General features: G+C 32.2%; 1 protein-coding gene across 2 annotated transcripts in view; it reads left to right on the top strand.

Annotated features, from left to right (window-relative positions):
* The first annotated feature begins 320 nt into the window (after positions 1-320).
* The window catches only part of LOC124365049 (dynein axonemal heavy chain 10), a 212494-nt gene continuing 193600 nt past the window's right edge, over positions 321-19214 (top strand). Inside the window, exons 1-9 of one of the 2 annotated variants that reach the window (XM_046820968.1) lie at positions 321-378; positions 3500-3768; positions 5091-5483; positions 6920-6987; positions 7824-8054; positions 8703-8915; positions 10057-10259; positions 14654-14831; positions 18225-18464. In XM_046820968.1, the coding sequence (XP_046676924.1) occupies positions 3531-3768; positions 5091-5483; positions 6920-6987; positions 7824-8054; positions 8703-8915; positions 10057-10259; positions 14654-14831; positions 18225-18464 (1764 nt within the window). In that variant the 5' untranslated portion in view covers positions 321-378; positions 3500-3530. Of the gene's footprint in view, positions 419-3499; positions 3769-5090; positions 5484-6919; positions 6988-7823; positions 8055-8702; positions 8916-10056; positions 10260-14653; positions 14832-18224; positions 18465-19214 lie in introns of both variants that reach the window. The other variant, XM_046820958.1, reaches the window with a different exon arrangement.

The following is a 19214-nucleotide window of genomic DNA, read 5'->3' as shown; positions in this document are numbered from 1 at the left end:
AGTTTGTTATTTCTAATAATGTAGTTCTTTAGGTCCCAGGTAAGAAAACCTCTTTCAAAAATAGTGGTCTCCATATACTTTAAAGAACATAACTTAGTCTCACTGAACGAAATTAATTTCTCCTACAAAATCCCCAAATGGATGCAAGGTCTAAGTTAGAAAGTCAAAGGTAAAAAATGTGATAAATAGTTAAAACTACTTGTAACAGTTAAATTTAGAAAACAAAGTATGTCTGGTTTCATGGTATAAATATCAAGCCGAGAAAGAATAGGAAAAATACCGTTTCCTCATCCGTTGTATCGTTAGACACCGAATTTGTTTGTTTGTTTACTAATTTCAGTTATCATTATCGCAGATTTTCACTTATGAAACTGAATAGTGAGTAATGTGCATAATGTTACGGTTAGATTTCAATTAGGTAACATAACATAATTAATCTTGTATCGTATATGTTTCAACCTGAATAATGTATTATTTATATTAGTAAGCTATCACTTATTAATGGACAGTAGAACTTTTGATGAGTCATACATATTTTTAAACTACATATTTGGTTATATCTTTTGGCATGATGTTTAAAAATTATTACTATATTCTCTTTTAGGTATATTAAAAATTATTTTTACTTGCTTTAGAATGCTTGTAATTTTACTAACTGTAGGCATAGTCAACATCAGCAACTAGGGTTAACCAGTAGATGGAGGGTGGTTTAGACCAACTACTGCTTTCTCCCATTTTCATGAGAAAATTTGATTCATTATCAATTAAACTAACTACTGTTTAAAACAAGACCGTCAAAGTATTATTTTTATAAAAACATGGTTATATTGATTTTGGTAAATATGACTGTAGTATAGGAAGCAGCCACCACCACAATCGAATCATTGATATTTATAATTATTTAACCAACTGAAATAAAAGTATCGAATCGAATTTCGTTACAGATATTTCAAATTACAGTATAGTTCATATGTTTTTATATTAAAAAAGTAATAATATAACTATATATATTTAATAATATAACTAAAAAAGTAATAATTTTTATGATAAAAAACTATCAGAGGCTATGTGTATTTATTAAATGTAACAAACAAAACAGTGTAACATTTAATTACTTTTTACTATTTTGAAGGATATGTATATGTGTCTAACAGGTTGTGATACAAATAATGCATGTCCATGTCCATGCATGTACTCATAAACATTAGTCAAATACTGTACCGTTGGTACAAATGATTTATTTCGTCAAATTCATTTTGAGCAGTTGTTATTTCAATGCATTAAAAATTGTAAATAACAATAAATTTGATACGAATTTTTATATAAAAAATGTATTAATAATTTCTTAAACTGTTACAATAATGCCTCCTTCCATCAGTGTAGGCAGTGGCACCAAAGGTGCTCCTGTGCTGATGGCAATGAATGTAAAACATCCCTCGAGATAGTACGGGTCAGTAAAATATAATAAATTAATAAAGACATCTGATCACAAATGCCTTTGAGCGAAACCTGTTACAAATACACCTAATTATATTGTGAACAAATAATATGTCACCAATGGTGCAGTGTAACAGGAAAGGCGGTTTTTGCAAGATAATGAAATCAAGCAATGTTAAGCATGGTTGCTACTTGGATGGGTGACCGCTAAGCGATGCTTGTCCTTGCAAGTAGTACGCCTGCCCGGCCTTTGGTGGTGGTTCGGAAGTCACTTTTAAGCCGTTGGTCCTCAGTATACAAGTTAGAGAGGGCTTCTTAGCCCTAACTTCACCTTGTAAAATAAGACATTGCTTTACTTTATTATATTATTCCAGATAGTAAGAGAAGAGTGGCTGTTATAGTAACCATATTGTGTAATATTAACGTAATATTCCGTGACAATTCATTACTAAATAGGCGTAATATCTTTCCTTTTCATTCTTCCAAGCTTAAAAAAAAAACTTATTACGTACTCACTCACTACACAAATTGTTTGAAGTTTCAGAAAACAAAACATAACTATTGGTTGCAGTAATAACAAAACAAAAGACATAATGTACCCAAAATGCCCACAATGGCTTCCTCTTGAAATTAACCACACAGAAAAATATGACTAATCATGAAGCAGGAACAAATATTTGAGATGCGTAAATAAGATGTACAGTCCCAAACTAAGATAAATAAATAAATTGACAGCCATACAATCCCCTCCTTGTATGCCTATCACACCATAGTTTGTAATCAAGAAACCCAATTATCTCTGATCTCCTAGGAACATTATTGGGATATAACCTAGTTTCCAGATATATTATAAATTTTTATGCATATATGAGGTGTGTGAACTCCTAAAAATTCTTTCTTGAAATAAAAATACTCCATTGCAAGAATTTGAAAAAGTGGTTTTAGATCTTAGTAAAAGGCATTGATCACTGCCAATATAGATCATTTTAAGTAACACGAATAAACTATCTCATATCATTGTATTTTCTTTAATTTATTGTAATGCTTAGCATATTCTAACCTAAAATCTATGACCTATCATTGAAAAATCCTTTTGCCATTACTATACAATGGATTTCGGGTCTACTGTTAATTTGGAAAAGGCAGTGATCGCATAGGTCGTCTGCAGCTTTATAATTTGGGTGTGGTGTAGAAATAACACAGCATGCTGACTCTGAACACAGATCTTTCATGAGTTGTGTCCTCATTGGATTGAACTTAGCTAACCATTTTATTAAGGATTCTAGATTCTTCATAAATTTGTGTCGTCGTCTGTTTTCCGTGCTATAATTCTTAACAGAAAGGTCCTAGGGGCTTGATAAGTTACCTACAAAATATGATGTTGAGATTTCTCTTGATCAAGGAGCAATTCTATTGATTTTGGAATCAAAAGATCAAAGGGCAGTTATCTTGTTCCATGGAAGAACGCTATTAATTTTGATGAGAAAAGTGGCAAGTAACTCCGTAAAGAAATGCTCTGTTACATTTTGCCACTCCTTTTAATACCCTGTTAGTATCAGTTAATTAATTTTGTTAGGATATAAAAGGTCTGTGATCTTAGTAGATGAGCAGAACAAAACTAGAAAAAAAAAGAAAAAGATCCGCTTCATTACTGTGGATTGCTGCTAGAGCCAGTGCAAGTTTCTAGATAATTGAGACTAGACAGCTAGAGCTAAACACAAAATGATTCAGAGAAAATGTATAGAGATAATGTTTTCTGATATCTGAGAGAACCGGAGACAGTAAAAGGCATTGATCACTGCCAATATAGTCATTATTTAAACCCTGTAATCAAACATTTGCTTACAAGCAAATAAAACCAGACCTCAATTTTTTCACTGAAAATATGTTTATTGAAGGGGCATTCAAAACTCTGCAGACATCATGAAAAGGTAAGTGTGGATTCTGGATTGGAGAAGTCAGTGGAAGGATCCAAATACCTTGTACTTCTAAGTTGTTCCCTAAGTACCTATAGATTTCAATGACTACCACTGTTATTGTTAAAATAACCTTTAATTTTCAGGTAACTGAACAATGGACAAACACATCTAAAGATGGTTGATTATAGAAAAGAATGGATTAAAAACAGAGTACTTACGTTTTTAGATGAAAAGGATGAGACATTGTTTGATCAAATGTGTGCAAGGCATGGAAACAAGATTGGGAGAAGGTTAACCGACTATTTGGAGGAGAGAATAGTATCAACTTATAGCTTGGACAGGAAACTCTTTGTTGTTTATAAAACTTATTATGATAAGGTTGTCCATGAGGAAGTATTAGTTGCAGAGGAAGGTAAGTTATATGGTTTTCAACATCTTGAAGAGCTATTGATTCTCCTTAATATATTTTTTTAATAGTTAAATTCGTAAAAGTTAATTTCTAGAAAATATACAATATGCATATACAATACATATTAAAAATAGTGCATTGCTATATACAGGATTAATGAAAAGTCTGGAGAACCTCTGTTATTATTGTACCGGTTCACACTAGAAAAACTGAACTCTGCACACCTTGTATCATGTTATGAAGTACTTTTTGAGCATAATTAATACTTCATTTAAAAAATCCAAAATGGAGGATTTTGGGAGCAACTCAAAAATCTCAAAGGAGTTGTTTAGCAGAGATGAAAGATAAAGGGAATACCTGGTATCAGTTATTATAATAGAAATTAATTATATTTGGGTTGGACTTATACCAGGGAATATCTGGTATCAGTTATTATAATAGAAAGTACTTATATTTGGGTTGGACTTGACGTACATCTTACATTACACTTTAAAACAAAGTACGTCTTGAGTTATGCATATATTAAATTTTTTCGCTGAACTCCTTGTAGACCATCTTCCTTTCTTTAATTTGATTACTACTTGACCTAAGCTCTCATTTGAGACATTTCTTTTTACTCCTTATGGGCCATCCCCCTGACATGATAGAAAATGGTAGTTACTTAAAAAAGTAGATTTATAGATACAGTAATGATGTACCAAGTTTCATTGCTTTACCTGTATTCATTTGAGAATCATCAAGCCTGTGCAGGACTTTTTTACACCCTGTGTGTGTGTGTGTGTGTGTGTGTGCACGCGTGCGTGTGCGTGTGTGTGTGAAACAAATATTTATTGTTCAGACTTCAAGATTGCTGTCTCTTTTCCAGTATTTTAAAAATTTTATTTTTATTTAAATTCATCCAATATTTAGCTTCAAAATCATATACAGTACAATGCAAATTTCTTAACAGCAATATCTATCACTTACTCTTCCTCTAGGCTCCTTTGACAAAAACGGTGAGGTATTTAGCATTTGAAGTAAAGTTGAGGTGGAATATCAATCAATGTTTAATGCAGTAATCAATTAATTAAGCCTATAAAGCCTGTACTAATGTTTTTAGTTGATGTAACCAAGAATTTATATAGGTTTAGCTTTAAGATTGTTTATTTAATATAGTACAATAGTTTCAAATTTAATTCTTAAGAAACTTCTCTGTTACAAGAATATTATTAGTCAAACAATTATAACAATTATTCATAATAGTAATAAGTCAAACTTAATAACTGTTGACTTGGTTTTTATTTATGTCCATGCTTAAATACTTATTTTATCATATCAATTTTTAGTAAAAAGAGCTCCACCTCCTCCAGTTGAAATAGAACCTGAGCCTGAGGATGAGCCAACTTCTCCTGCAACAAAAAAGAAAAAAGGAAAAAAGAGCAAAACTGGGGTATTAGGAAAAGCAAAACCAAAAAGGAAATTATCAAAAGATTCTCAGTCACCAGAAGAGGAAGATGATAAAAAAGAGAATGTTGATGAAAAACCAAACCAAACCAATGGTGAAAGTAAACCTACTGAAGAAACAGCTGAAGATGAACCAGCAGCTGAGGCCGAGGAAAGTACAAACAAGGAGGATAAAACTGTTACCATAGTTGATGATAAAAGTGAACTGGATGAAAAGAAGTCAGGAAAAAAGGGTAAAAAACAGAAGAAAAAGGGACGGAAGAGTCCACCAACAGGTGAGTTATAAAACTCTATACATCTTTTGATCTATATCTTTGTATTGTTTCTAAAATTTGTTTTGACTAACTTTTTTCAAAATTTATTATAAAACAACAACACACTGTACTGTTTTCTTTCCTGAGCTACAATTGATTTAACTATTAATTTTAAATTTTAAATAATATCCCTTTGATGACTTGGATCCATGTAAAGCTCTCCAGGAACATTTGGGTACAGAAAGGATAGAATGAGAGAGTTCTTCTGATTTCTTTTTATTAGGCTATCAATTAATGGCACTGGCTAACTTATCTTAGCTAGTAATATTACATATTCATCCTGCCTTCGCTTTTGCCTTAAAATATGTATTTGTTATGCCATTATCCGTAGTAAGAAGATAATTGGTGATATACAAACTTTAAATGTGCATAGTTATTAATAAGGGTCTCCATTTAATTTTTTCCAGTCTTACAATTTAATTTGGTTATTAAAAAATGTATTCATATATGTATATGTATATATATATATATATATATATCTTTATTTATTGGGCTAGAGGTATCAATAAATAAAGTAACTCCATCAGGGTTAAGAAATATATATTTTAGCAATTAACAGACAAAATATAATACTCGTATAATCAAGATTGTATGTTTTAAGTTTGGTCATATTTTTCTTACAATGCCCAGAAACCAATTAAGAAAAATCCAATCTTTTTATGTAACCAAAGCTAAAAAATACTTAACCACGAACATGTATACCAGTGTAATGATGATGATTACTGAAGAGTCCGCTGATTACAGCATGACTATTGATTTTATTCTATATCATTGATGGTAGTCATCATGCTATAGTAATTTCCATTTAGCAGTAAAACAGCCCAAAATTAAGTGTTTGGTATAATGCAATCATTGAGCCATTGTTTTGTAGAGAACAAACAGTAACAGGTCACATTTATTTGGACATTTTGCAAATTTTTGCAGTACATTTGGTTTGAGCCAGACTAAGCCATATTTCAACAAGACAGTGCTCCAGCTCATTACCACAATTATGGTTGGATTTTCTTAACGAACAACTTCCTGGTTGTTGGATTGGTAGGAGAGGGCCTATTGTATGGCCCCCTAGATCTTACCCCAAATTTTTTTGTATGAGGATTTATCAATTATTTCGTGTACCAGGTAAGAGAACTAAATTTTCAGAAACTAAGGCATTGGGTTATGTCTGTAATTAAGAGATTAATGTCAGAAATGCTCACAAAAACATGATGGGGGAAGTTAACATGTAAAAGAGAAACTTTATAGTTTTAACTTCATCTCTCTCTCCTTTCTATTATTTAGTTTCCACTTAACATCAAAACTTTTTGTATTTTTTCATTGCTTGTATAGAAACTTATACATGGATCAAACAATTTTGCTTACAAGTTATGACTGTTAAGTATGTCATTGATATTTTACAGTTATGGAAACATTACCGACAACAGAAGAAGAAGTTCCCCCTCCGGAGCCGGAAATTATATATGTTAAGGTAAGATTTCACAGCTTTAGTACTTTGCCAATCTGGCATCACATTTTTGTAAACCCTGCATATATAATTGAAGCCTTATTAAAATTCAAACTTTTTAACTTGATCTTATTTTTTTTTCTAATTTATTTTGCTAAACCATGTAAGAAATAAATATGTGGCAATGTACTGCATCTATATAGGAGTGTACAATGTTTTAAAAGTCACTTGCTTCCGAGCCTTGTAGAGTGAGGATGGAGATTGCTGCTAAAGACCACCAGCACTGGAAAATTGGGAAAATTTCAACATACAAGTAAAGTGACTGGTTGTCAGTGTTCGTGGAATGCTAGCGTAAAATCTACACATAAGTTTTGAACAGACATACTATTTGATGGTACTTTTCTTATATAAGATGGGAATAAATTTGTATAAAAAAATGCTCTTTAAAGACATTTTAAAGGAGAATTTTGTATAATTGACCAATAGTATTTTAATTTTATTGATAAATTGTACTAAATATTTTTACAAGAGAAAATTTCCAAACTCATTCGCAACATTTTTATTGACCTTTTAAATCCATGACCTCTTGGTTAGAGTCAGCAGCTTAACCCTTATTATTGTATAGTGAAGGTTATATGATATGATTTGCTTCTCTAGTAAGTCTGACTTACCAGAAGAAACCATAGCCACTACATTATTCAGTCTAAGATAAAATTAATGGTGGCAAATTTTTTTTAATAGCATTTGGTAAAAAAATAAAAAAATATAGCTTCATTACCATTATTTGTAAGACAAACTGTTAGTTAGAAAATTTTCACCAAAAATATCTAATGACATGCTATCTGTATTCAATTTTTTAGAAAATACTAGAGAAAGTGGTGAAGACTCCTCAGTTTCATGGATATTTCGGAACTTTGACAAAATATGATGTCCATAAACGTCACAGATTTGTCTACTTCATAAGGAAGACTTCAGATGGAATTCCATGTCCAGATATGCTACAGGAGGCATACTCTGAGATGCCTGGACACTTCCAGCTAGGGTGCACTATGCCAGATATGCTAGATAGTGTAATTCACTTCATTCCCGGTGTAAGTACATTCTGGCTAGTGTTAAACTGGTCTGTCTTTTTGTCCACTTTGTATTGTAAAAATTAAAAACTGTGTGGAACTGCGAATGGATTTCACCGAGTTCTGTTGAATTTCTCCCACAACACTCCATAGCCACTTACCACAACTCACCAAGCAAGAGAAGTAAGGCAGTGATGGCATAATTTGAAGCCTAAACTATAAACTTGGAAATCTAATCTCTACTCTAAATAAAACTATCTACAGGTAGGCACATTACATAACTAAATATAAATTTGACATACTAGTTGATAGGAAAATCAGCAGACTTAACCTTGAAAACTATCTTGAAGGGTCCACTGAGTAAAAGAATACATGAAAGTACACACAAGTAGAAATGTTCAATTGTACTACAATCTTTCTCAATCAGTACAGAACACTTCAGTTATTGAATGGAAATAAATTAATTTCTCTTTAACTATGTATAAGGTGACTTGAGCTCATTCTAAGATTACATAACATCAATTTTTAACGCTTGTTTAATAGTAAACAAAGCAGTTTGTACCTCCTACAATTAAGAATATTTTACACTCAGAATTTTATTTTATTAAAATATGCTCCTGGCTTGGTTTTGAAAACAAAAATGAGATGATGACCTCGTGTTGTTGGCAGGTGTGCGTTCCTCTAGTAACACATCAGTTCATGGAGCCACACATGGAGGAGGGGGGTGACGATAGTCTACAGGAGGCAGAACGCAAGGGTCCACCTGTGCAGACAGTGTTCAACACCCCTTCAGACTACAGACAGATGGCATTAGACATCAAGCGAGAGTTAGAGCGGGAGGAGGGTTGTCAGGTGGACGAGAAGGATGACGATGAACCAGGGGTATGTTTCAAAAAAGTATAAATTTATCTCAGTGGAATTATGATTAACTAAATGATGCTAAGCATAAGAAAATGTTGATACAGTTTAGACCAGGAGTTGTGTGGAGTTTTCTTTCAAAGAATACTTTTCATTTCTTATGTTGAGGTGGTGTTGGGAAAATCTTGGATTTGGGCTGTTATGTTGGGCTGATGAGGTAGAAGAGCATAAAACATTAACTCTTAATGGGGAAATACGAATATACTCATAGTGCCATTGCAGAGCCTGAAATCAGAAATGCAAGTTAAAAATTTTATAATTTTTTAATGAAAAGTGTGTTTGGTTTATAAAAAAAAACATTATACTTGTATAAAAACATATAATTCACATCTTAATAGACATAATCTGATAAGTATAAAATTTACTTGTAAACCTACAATTTGTGATTTAAAAAAAAAATTAAAGTGACTAATTTTTCAAAATGGTTTGCGTCTAAATATTTTTGTGAAGGGAATTATATGCAGATTTCAGAAAAATATATGTTAAAATCCAGTTCTATTTCTTATTAAACTACTGTATCCCATAGAAACTTAAAGTATAAGAAAACAGGTTAAGTAACGGATCACATTATTTAAATTGAAGAAAAACTTTTCTCGTTAAAAAAGTCACTGACCTCTTCTTTTGTCCTAAATATATTTATTATAAAAAAGTTATAAATTAACTGAAGAATATTTTTTATAGTTTCAATATTTAATTCTATGTTTTATTTGCCACATATTAATTTGCATACGTTGTAATAATCATATATTTGGTTAGTACCTTTAGTTTTAAACATAAAGACCTATATTTCAAATTTGGATTCATTTGCAGTGCAGTAAACCAAGCTAATAATTAGCTATTGGTTGCTTTGATTGTTATTAATGGTTTTTATGAATAGTTAGAATATATTTTATAGTTTTAAGTGTGTATAGGCACAAAAATGTTACAACTTAAAATTAATTTCATTGCTAGGGACAGTAATATTTATTTTCATAGTGAAATGTGTATATTTTTTTATTAATACAATATATCTTGTGAACCAAATATTAATGTGTAGCTTTAAATACAACTTACATACATTTTCTTTAAATACTTATATCAGGTCAGACAATATTGTTCATTTCAGATTGACTTGGACATGCTACTGCGGCAAAGAGAGCACATGACAAGAGACTCTTCGGTGAGTGGAGCTGAAGTGGTGGTGTACTCAGCCTTGCCCCCCGTACAGTCCTCATCTAATGTTACTCTTGGCACGACCATATCTGAGCAAGAAGTCATAAAACAGGGTTTGCTGTCAGATCTTCACAAGTTACTCGATGCGTCCTACTGGTAAATATTTCTATATTCTTGCATCAAAGCTTAGGCCGAGGTGCAAAGTGCTGTGTGAGTTGCAAGATGCTTGTTGTAAAGAATGAGTTTGTCTTTTATTTGAGATCTGCTATTGTCACTCATTAATGTACAGAATGCATGTTGAGAAATTTTACACATTTAGAGTTATTTTTGGGGACCTTAAAATTAGGCCACATAAAACTCTGAAGATAAGATTGGGATTCTTTACAGTTTGTATTCATATGGGTTTATAGTAAGGATAACATGTTTTATGTAAAAACATGTAATCTTTTTAATTATAATAATATTTTTAAATGTGTAATTTTCTTAACCCTATGCACTCCAAGGCAATATTTATATTGTGTCCTTGGAGCTTGTATGGCCAGCTCTACTGGCTGCCCCCATTTTGTTGGAAGTGCGGATTAATTTTTGTCATAATGTTATCTCAGCTCGTATGTCCAGCTGTACTGGTCAAGATATAATACGTCCATAGCTTGTAAGGCCAGCACCACTGGCCACTAAACGTAGCAGTTATTTTCTAAGATTCTCTTTGTTTCAAATGAATGGTGAGTTCTGAAACCTATCGAGCAGCTTTATTTAAAGTAATTTTTAAGTAAAGCAGTAAATTTTAAATTAGCTTATAATTCTTCTCTAAACATTGACTGTGCAAATAAGATGACTGACGCGTAGTGGGCCTATACACTAAACTGATAGGAGGGATAGAAACCTAGAAAATTTTACTAGAAGACTTGTGCTAACTATTCTTGATTATACATACGTATGTATTTTTAAGTTTTATTTTGTAAAAAAGTGTAAAGTCTGAGAAAAATGTTTATATTTGAGTATAAGATAACTGTAAAAGTCTACTTTATCACATTTTATTACATATCTTTGTTAATAATATATGTATAAGAGTTAAATTTTTCAAATGTTTATCTTTGTATTAGAAAGATTCATTGAAGATAAATTTTATATTGTTTTTAATTTTTTCTTTAAACATTTAAATTACTATGCAAATAACGTGAAGGAAATTGAAAAATAATTCCGATCTTGGGAGGCAAACAACGAATATGGCCACCGAGATGTCAATGAAAGTAGTGAGGCCAGCTGTACTCTCCATACGAGTTGTGAGAAAAACCTATGGCAAAACTAAAGCGAGCTGTCTGCAACCTTGGTGTGGCCAATGCTACTGGCCTTTTGAGGGCAAAGGGTTAAATTTTATTTTGTTAACCCTAGAGCTGGTGTACCCCGCATGATGTGTCAGGAAGCTCAGTCACTAATAAAACAACTTTTACGAATGAATGATGCAATATTCATTGTAGTAATGGACATAGGAGATTCCAATTTGTAAAATTGATAGGTTTTACACTAAAAAGAAAACCACTTTTGAAAGAACGAAGTAAATAGAAGAAAACAAAGAACGTCTTTTTTCTCAAGTGTAACTAACTTAGAATGTCAAAACATTATGATATTTGGCTGGTTGGTTGTCAATACTAATACAAAAAAGAAAATGTTATTCTCTTTCTATTGCATAAAACTAATAGATTCTACCATGAATTCCTTTTTCTTATAACCATCATTATAACCAATCATTACAATCAATATTTCTGTAATAGTGTGCTCCATACATGCAACTCATAAATCTTCACTTACAAGTTTAATTATTGAGCAATCGTTATGAAAAAATATTACATATTCAGGATCCCCACTCGACCTCAAAAAGCATGAAACTGTGAATTTTGTTCACCGTGAAAAAACCTTACAAAAGCGTGAATTTAATGTAAAAACCATGACAATCTCTACAACTTGCTATTAAATAAATCAGCATGCGTTGTCACCGCAACTATGTCGTAAGGTCCAGATCACACATGAGTGAGAATGAAGCAAGGCGACTCCGGTGATCGGTCTTGGCGCGATTTACTAGTGCACCATTAAATGAAGTGATTTACTCGGGCGAGCGCGAGCTGGTCGATCGTAGTGTGCAGCAGTGATGATCGCAAACAAACGCCACCATTACTAGATCGCAGCCGACAACGGTGTGTCACAGTCCTAACGACGTAGTAGTATTTAGAGGACCATTGACAGTTCACATCAGCTACTAGTTGTCGCCGTTGATCGCTGAACCTCATGGACGTGCCAATTTTTCTCGAAATATGGATATTGGTGGATTCAGTTGGGGAGGAATTCATAAATGCTCAATAATTCATAAACATTAACCTACTTTTTGTACACTTTGATGTAAATATTTTATCGTTTTTTATTTACAATATTTTATATCTGTGGACTAACTACTAAATCAAAGCTGTGATTTATTTTAACCTGTTTTTTTTTGACAAATATAATCAGATAGATTACCTTAGAAAATATATCCATATTTATGAATAAATGTTTACCTGACAACTTATTATCGTTAATTATTTTACAATTATAGTACTTTATAAGAAGACTTTATAAGACAACGAGTGCTGAGGAGTGTTTATTGCAGTAAATGTGTTAAACTATTGTACAATAACTGTCTAGCTATAATACATGTAGTTAACACGCAAGCACATGCACCCATTTTTTTTCGCGAGGACACGCACTGCGGCAATTTGCTCATATCTTACTATATTGTTTCTCATGGTCTTGACATTAATCCCTATGCTGTAATACTAATTGTTGGGTGTAGTCCGTTATATTACCTTGTTCTAGGTATTAATATTCTTTGATAATAGTTTTCCAATTTATTTCAATAAATATTTTACAAATATCCTGTAAAATCATAGTTTCGTTTAACTACGCCGTGGCACGCCATGTTAGCAAATTGCCGCGGTCTCTGTGAATCTCCGGTCATCGCATGAGAGCACGCGCCGTTAGCATATTGCCGCGTTTGTTTGAATCAGGTTTAAAAGTAATAATAATTCCACAATTTTATAAAAATCAGTACAATTTATATGTTTTAGCATCTAAAAAGATAGAAATATGTCATTATGATATGATAATTTTATATTTATCCTAATGATGTACTAGTTATTGTTAGAAATAGAGTACTGTCAATTATATGTATAGTTTAAATAAAATTTAACTTACTTTATACTATTTTCATAACTAGGACTACACTGGTATACAAGAATATTACTAAAATTATATAAATTATTTACCTTTTGATAAAAATAAAAACAAAATTATATTTAAATTACCTGTGTAGCCCTACTCTGTTGTTAAATACAAAGAAAATCACTTGTGCATTTATTTTTGTGTAAAAAAGAAAGAATAATTTTAGTATGAAACTTGAAAACTTGAACTGGATTTCTACTCAAAATCCATACTTTTATTATTGGCGTCTTCTGGTTCACCTGAACATCTTGTGCATTGTTTGCACTGTTGTTTTTCGATTTTTCCTTCTCGGACATATACCACATTTTGCATAGCCTCCTTGATGAGCCTGCTGCACATCGACAGGAATATGAGCAGGTCGAATCTTGAATATGTCAGCTAATCTGTCTTTGATTTGTCGAGGTAATGATAGTTTGTCATTTACTCTTCTTTGTGCAAGGTCTGTCAAAAGTTGTCACCCTAGATTCGAGAGAAACAAACACTCTTCTTGGAAGGACTGTATCGTTAGCTACTCTTAAGCACTCTTAAGCACTCTTAAGCTACATCACATAAGCATTAATACCTCCAACATTGAGAAGGAAAAAAACAGTGTTAGTGGCCAACGGTTAGAGATTCTTGACACGGAATATTGTTTTTGCATGGCATCATTTACATCAACACCACATTTGTCTTATTGTAAAATGTAATGATGGAGCGTCTAATTCGCTCGTTCGTGGTTCTGGAACAGACTAACAAGTCTCGTATGCGTCTCTGTTTCTCTTCATATGTATCCATATTTTACCTTATAAAGATGTTTTAAGTTCAATATCCAAAACTTGCGCACTAAAACTAATTTTTAAAACACTATGTATCGATAATCATATATTGAATACACCAGATTACACGGCAGCACGCGCGTGAGCAGATCGCTAACTTTGGCAAGTTTCAAAGTGTATAAAACTGAGAGAGAATATAAGCACAAAAAGTTATAAGCAAAAATAATACATATTTCTTTTATGTTGATTTAAAATTGCAGTAAAAACTTTGTTTTTCATTAAAAATGTATGTTTCGAGTAAAAATGATAAAAATTGAATATTAGAACAAAACCGTTTTTTTTTTTTTTTATAAGCACAATATGCATCCCTTATATCTTTTACATGTCTGAGAATTAATCGTAAGAAAAAGAATAAAAAAAGGTGATCCTTTAATTGAAAACTTCTTAAGGCTAAAGAAGATTAGCATTGACTCCAGAAACATTCAGATAAAAAAATGTTGTCAAATATATTTTCTGACCTTAAGATGGATGAGTGCTTTACAGGACAAATGAGCACATCTCAGGCAGTACAATGCTGACCATACCTCACCTGCCAGAACTAGTTCCAGGGCATTCTATAAGTCAATTGGCAGCAGACACAAGCCTCACTGAGAGTTATGAGAAATTGGTTACTGAGTGGGAGCACCAGATATACGATGCCCTGAGAGTGTTTACTTCCAAGGTAAAGCATAATAGTTACAATGTTCACAAAATAAAGTTGTTAGTTCACTCCTAACATTTAAAGGAATGTTATTATTTGTTGACAGTCCCACTGAAGTTTCAGAGTAAATTTATTCAGTTAGTAAGCTGTAAGTGTGCGATAAAGACATATCATATAATAGAGGCAATGTTCATGTCTTACATGTGTCAGTTATCAAACATTCTCCGACACACTGGTGTTGGTAAAAACTATATTGATCGTCACTCTGAAACTTGTTTCACAACCAAAGTACAGTTGAATATTCGACTCCCAAATATTGAAGCAGATTACGTAAAAATCCATATATAGTGATATCCACTGATGATAAAACTATTTATGTAAGTTATAAAATTAGCTCTCCAGTTGATAATACTAACTTTCCAGTAAGCCTATAATGAGGTGGTTTTTGGCTCTGTGTATGTACTCATAACTCAAAAAATGATAAAAAATATCAGTTATTCAAGTCAAACATTTTTACATTGATCAGCTAAGACTAAAAATAAATGTATTTTATAGAAGTTTTACATGTTTTACAAGTTTACAATTTTACAAGATTTTACATCATTTGAGCTCTTAATCCATTAGTACACTTGTCATGTGACAAATATGATGTATGTGCTGTTATTAGTAATCTTAAGATATATGAGACACTTCTGTTTGCTTGGTACAGGTCATTTTCTTGACATATATCACTATTAATGTAGTGGGATAGGAGTATGAGGGTGATTCCAGTCCAGAACTTGACATGGAGTCTTTGGTTGAATACCCACCACTGCACTGCATGAGGGTAGCTACCAGTGAAGTCGATCTAAGCTTGACAAGTGGTGTAGGTGGTTCCTGTAACATTCCCGTTAAAAACATGTTTTTTTTTAGGAAACAATATCCGAGACCAATATGTAATATATCAGTGTAAAAGCTGATTATATTGAGGTTTTACTGTCAAATGAGGACCTTCTTGTTCTAATAATAACAGAGCATAGATTGAAAAGTCATGAAAAAGGTTATATGAATGGTTACATCTAAATTGCCAGTTATGGTCAACTACTTCATAAATCAGGTGTAGTCCTGGTATATTATAAAGTAAAATTAAACATTTAGTTATTAAATTGCATTCCTTTGTCTAAAAAATCAACTTTGAAATAGTAGGTGCTAAATTGTACCTTCTTTAGAGGTTGATATTTTGTATGTGTATTTGTGTGTGTTCACCAAGTGGAAATTATGAAGAGTTTACCTGCAGAATTGCTTAGTTAAAAAATTTTCTTTATAAAAAAATATAACTCCATAATTGCTGGAGGTATTAATATTGATTGGGTGGTTTATTCAACTGCACACATTGAAATGCAGAACCTGCTTGTCTCCACCAACTTGAGGCAGTTTGTAAACTCCCCAACTCAAGTGGATCCTGCTACAGGGTGCCAATTGCTGCTGGACTGGGTCACGACTGACATTGTTGACAATAACACAAATGTATATGTCTAGGGTACTGGGTTATCAGACCATTTTGCTCAGCTTATATTCCTATCCATTGGCGCATAAAGGTTCCATACCATCTTTTTATATTGGGCGCTACCTGACTTCCAATAATTTGGCTACTCTGAACTTCTTATTAAATCAGGGTTCTTGGGATACTATAGATTATGCCATACTAGCCGACGAGCAGTTTAATTCTTTTGTGAATACTTTAAATTACACTCTTGATTTGGTTTTTCTTAAAAAACAAATTTGGAAAGGTAGGAAGTCTCTATATAAAGGATAGGTAACAACCATTATTAAAATCACAAACCATATATTGTACTATTTACATGACAGTTAAAAGTATAGTAGTGAAAAAATCAGAATAGAAAGTATAGACCAAAGTACTTAATCAGACTAGGACTAACTATTTTACATGTATTTTGTCATAATCAACAAATAAAATTAAGGTGCATTAGCATTAATAAAAAAAATATAACAAAAGTAACGTCTATAATATTATTTCTTTAGATATAAATGGTAAAATAGTAACAGATAAACAAGAAATATGCAAGATTGAAAAATACCATAGGGCTCCATTGCATTATACAATATAAATAATTATATTAAAAAGGCTGCGTACGGACTTCAATTTTGAAAATTACATGCGAAGCCATGGGAATAGCTAAGAGGAACAAAGGGCTATCACAGTAAATAATTTGGTAGAGAAAATATGTATAAAATTATAAAAATTGCAAAGTAAACAAACGTTTTTGATCGTTTGCTTCCCATTTAGCAGTTGCCATCCACACATCCGCACATATCCACACTAGACACATGGCATTTCACAAACATAAACAAAATATACAAACTGCAAATATAATATTATTAATTACAAAAGTATGTTAATTAGGTTATCTATTTATAGTTTTTATGTTGATTTAAAAAAAGGATATAAAGTTATGTATAAAATAAAGTTAGGAAAATACCAAAGAGGGTTCAGGAAGGGAAGATTATGTGGAGAACGTAACATGTTTAGGACTGAGAACAATTTTATCAATAAGAATGTGTGCTAACACCACAGTAACATTTGTCAACATCAGAAAGCCTATGACTCCATAGATAGAGTGTGAGTTCAACACAACACAATAGAGGAATGAAAGTTTATGTTAAAGGTAGTGAACTAATTCATGAAACCCTAACAAATACAATATCAAAAGTAAAATTTGTAGGGGAGTTATTGGAATTATTTGAACTTAAGACAGGATTGAGACAGGGAGATGCTTATCTCCATTCTACAAGTATGTTATACAGTTCTAGAATAAATATTTAGAACATGAAAAAGGGGAGTCAAGGGGATACTTACAGGATGATTGACAGCAGACTGACCAAGAAGATCTTTAAAATAGTAAAGAACCGTAAAGTGAAAATGAACTGATGAAAGAAACTATGGAAGAAATCGTAAACCTTAATGTCTCTGAAAAAACACATGTCAAACAGGAACGAGTACAGGGGAAAAATCAGAAAACAGAGGATCAAAGAAATACCAAACATATAGGACAGGAAAGAAGTGGACAGAGGAGAAGAAGAAAGAACATAGTGAATACATGATAGGTGTTTTGGAAAATGAAAAACGATCATAGAACAAGAGACCATGATAGTTTATTGTATTTTAGTGCTCTTCTTAAATAGGATAATAATAATATATATTGAACTGAGATAATTTTTGTACCAGCTTGTACAACTCACTTGAGCTTGATGGCTGATCAGGAGGGATAATTTATTGAGAAGATTTCAGTAAAGACTTTTTTATCCAAAACGTAATTTCCCAAAGCTAAATTATATAGATGATATCCTTTTTATTATTGGTAACCAGGTATTGTGGAATGCCATCATGTTTTATGATTGTGACCTGTTTTATAGAAACCCGGAGATGAGGGCCCAATAGCAGAGTATGAATATTGGCATGAGAGAGAGATAGGCCTGGGAGTGTTGGTGGAGCAGCTGAAACACAACTCAGTCACAGCAGTCATCAATGTCCTGAACTTCACTCAGTCACCAAAGGGTGTGGCCTTTAATGAGATCAAAGCAGATGTTCTGCGGTCGTACATTGAAGCCAGGGACAATGACAAGTTCCTTTACACTGTTCTTCGATACTTCAAGGTAAATTCTAAGATGTTTAATGTAGGTATTGTATGTAAAACAGTATACTTTATTGTTTGACTTCTTTTCTGTATTTATTGTAACTGATATAGTTCTTTGGATTTTGCCGTACATTAAAACATGTTTCAACAATAATTATTTGACCTGTAATTATATTTGACCCCTTTAGCACTATTTTAAACCATAATTTGATTTTGAGTCTTGTAGCAGTTACTGAAATTGATTACACAACAGTTACGTTAGAGCGCATCTTGTGCCAGCATTAATATTGAATGCTCTGTGGAATCTGCAACATCACTATACATCATTTCCTTTACTGTTTCATGGGTTATAATGGTTCGCCAGAATGCATATGTGATGTAGCAGAGATTTGTAGAAACTCTTTCACATACTTTGTTTAAAGTTTGTTATTAAAGTTTGCAAGGATAATAGGATTTCGGACATATAATAACAATAACTATGTACCTTTGTCAAATAGTTCAAACTGTAGTCATGCACTGCACTATTATAGTTTAAACAAATATATTTCACAATTTTGAGTCTCCTCCCAAAATCCCATTTTGGGGAAATGGGCAAAGTTGTAACAGTGACTTAAAAGTTCACTTCTATATCCTAGAAAGATGTCCCGAGTTCCATCCCTCCATCTGTATCCATAAAAAACTAAACAGAGTGTATCGATACTTTTAACTTACACTGTATATTGATTTAACTTTATAAAAAGTGTTATTAGTAAAATTGCTTAAATTTGTG

The sequence above is a fragment of the Homalodisca vitripennis genome, chromosome 1 (genome assembly GCF_021130785.1).
Source record: "Homalodisca vitripennis isolate AUS2020 chromosome 1, UT_GWSS_2.1, whole genome shotgun sequence".
Lineage (NCBI taxonomy): Eukaryota > Metazoa > Arthropoda > Insecta > Hemiptera > Cicadellidae > Homalodisca > Homalodisca vitripennis.
The sequence above is the reverse complement of the archived record's forward strand: the minus strand, read 5'-3'. Positions and strand labels throughout refer to the sequence as shown.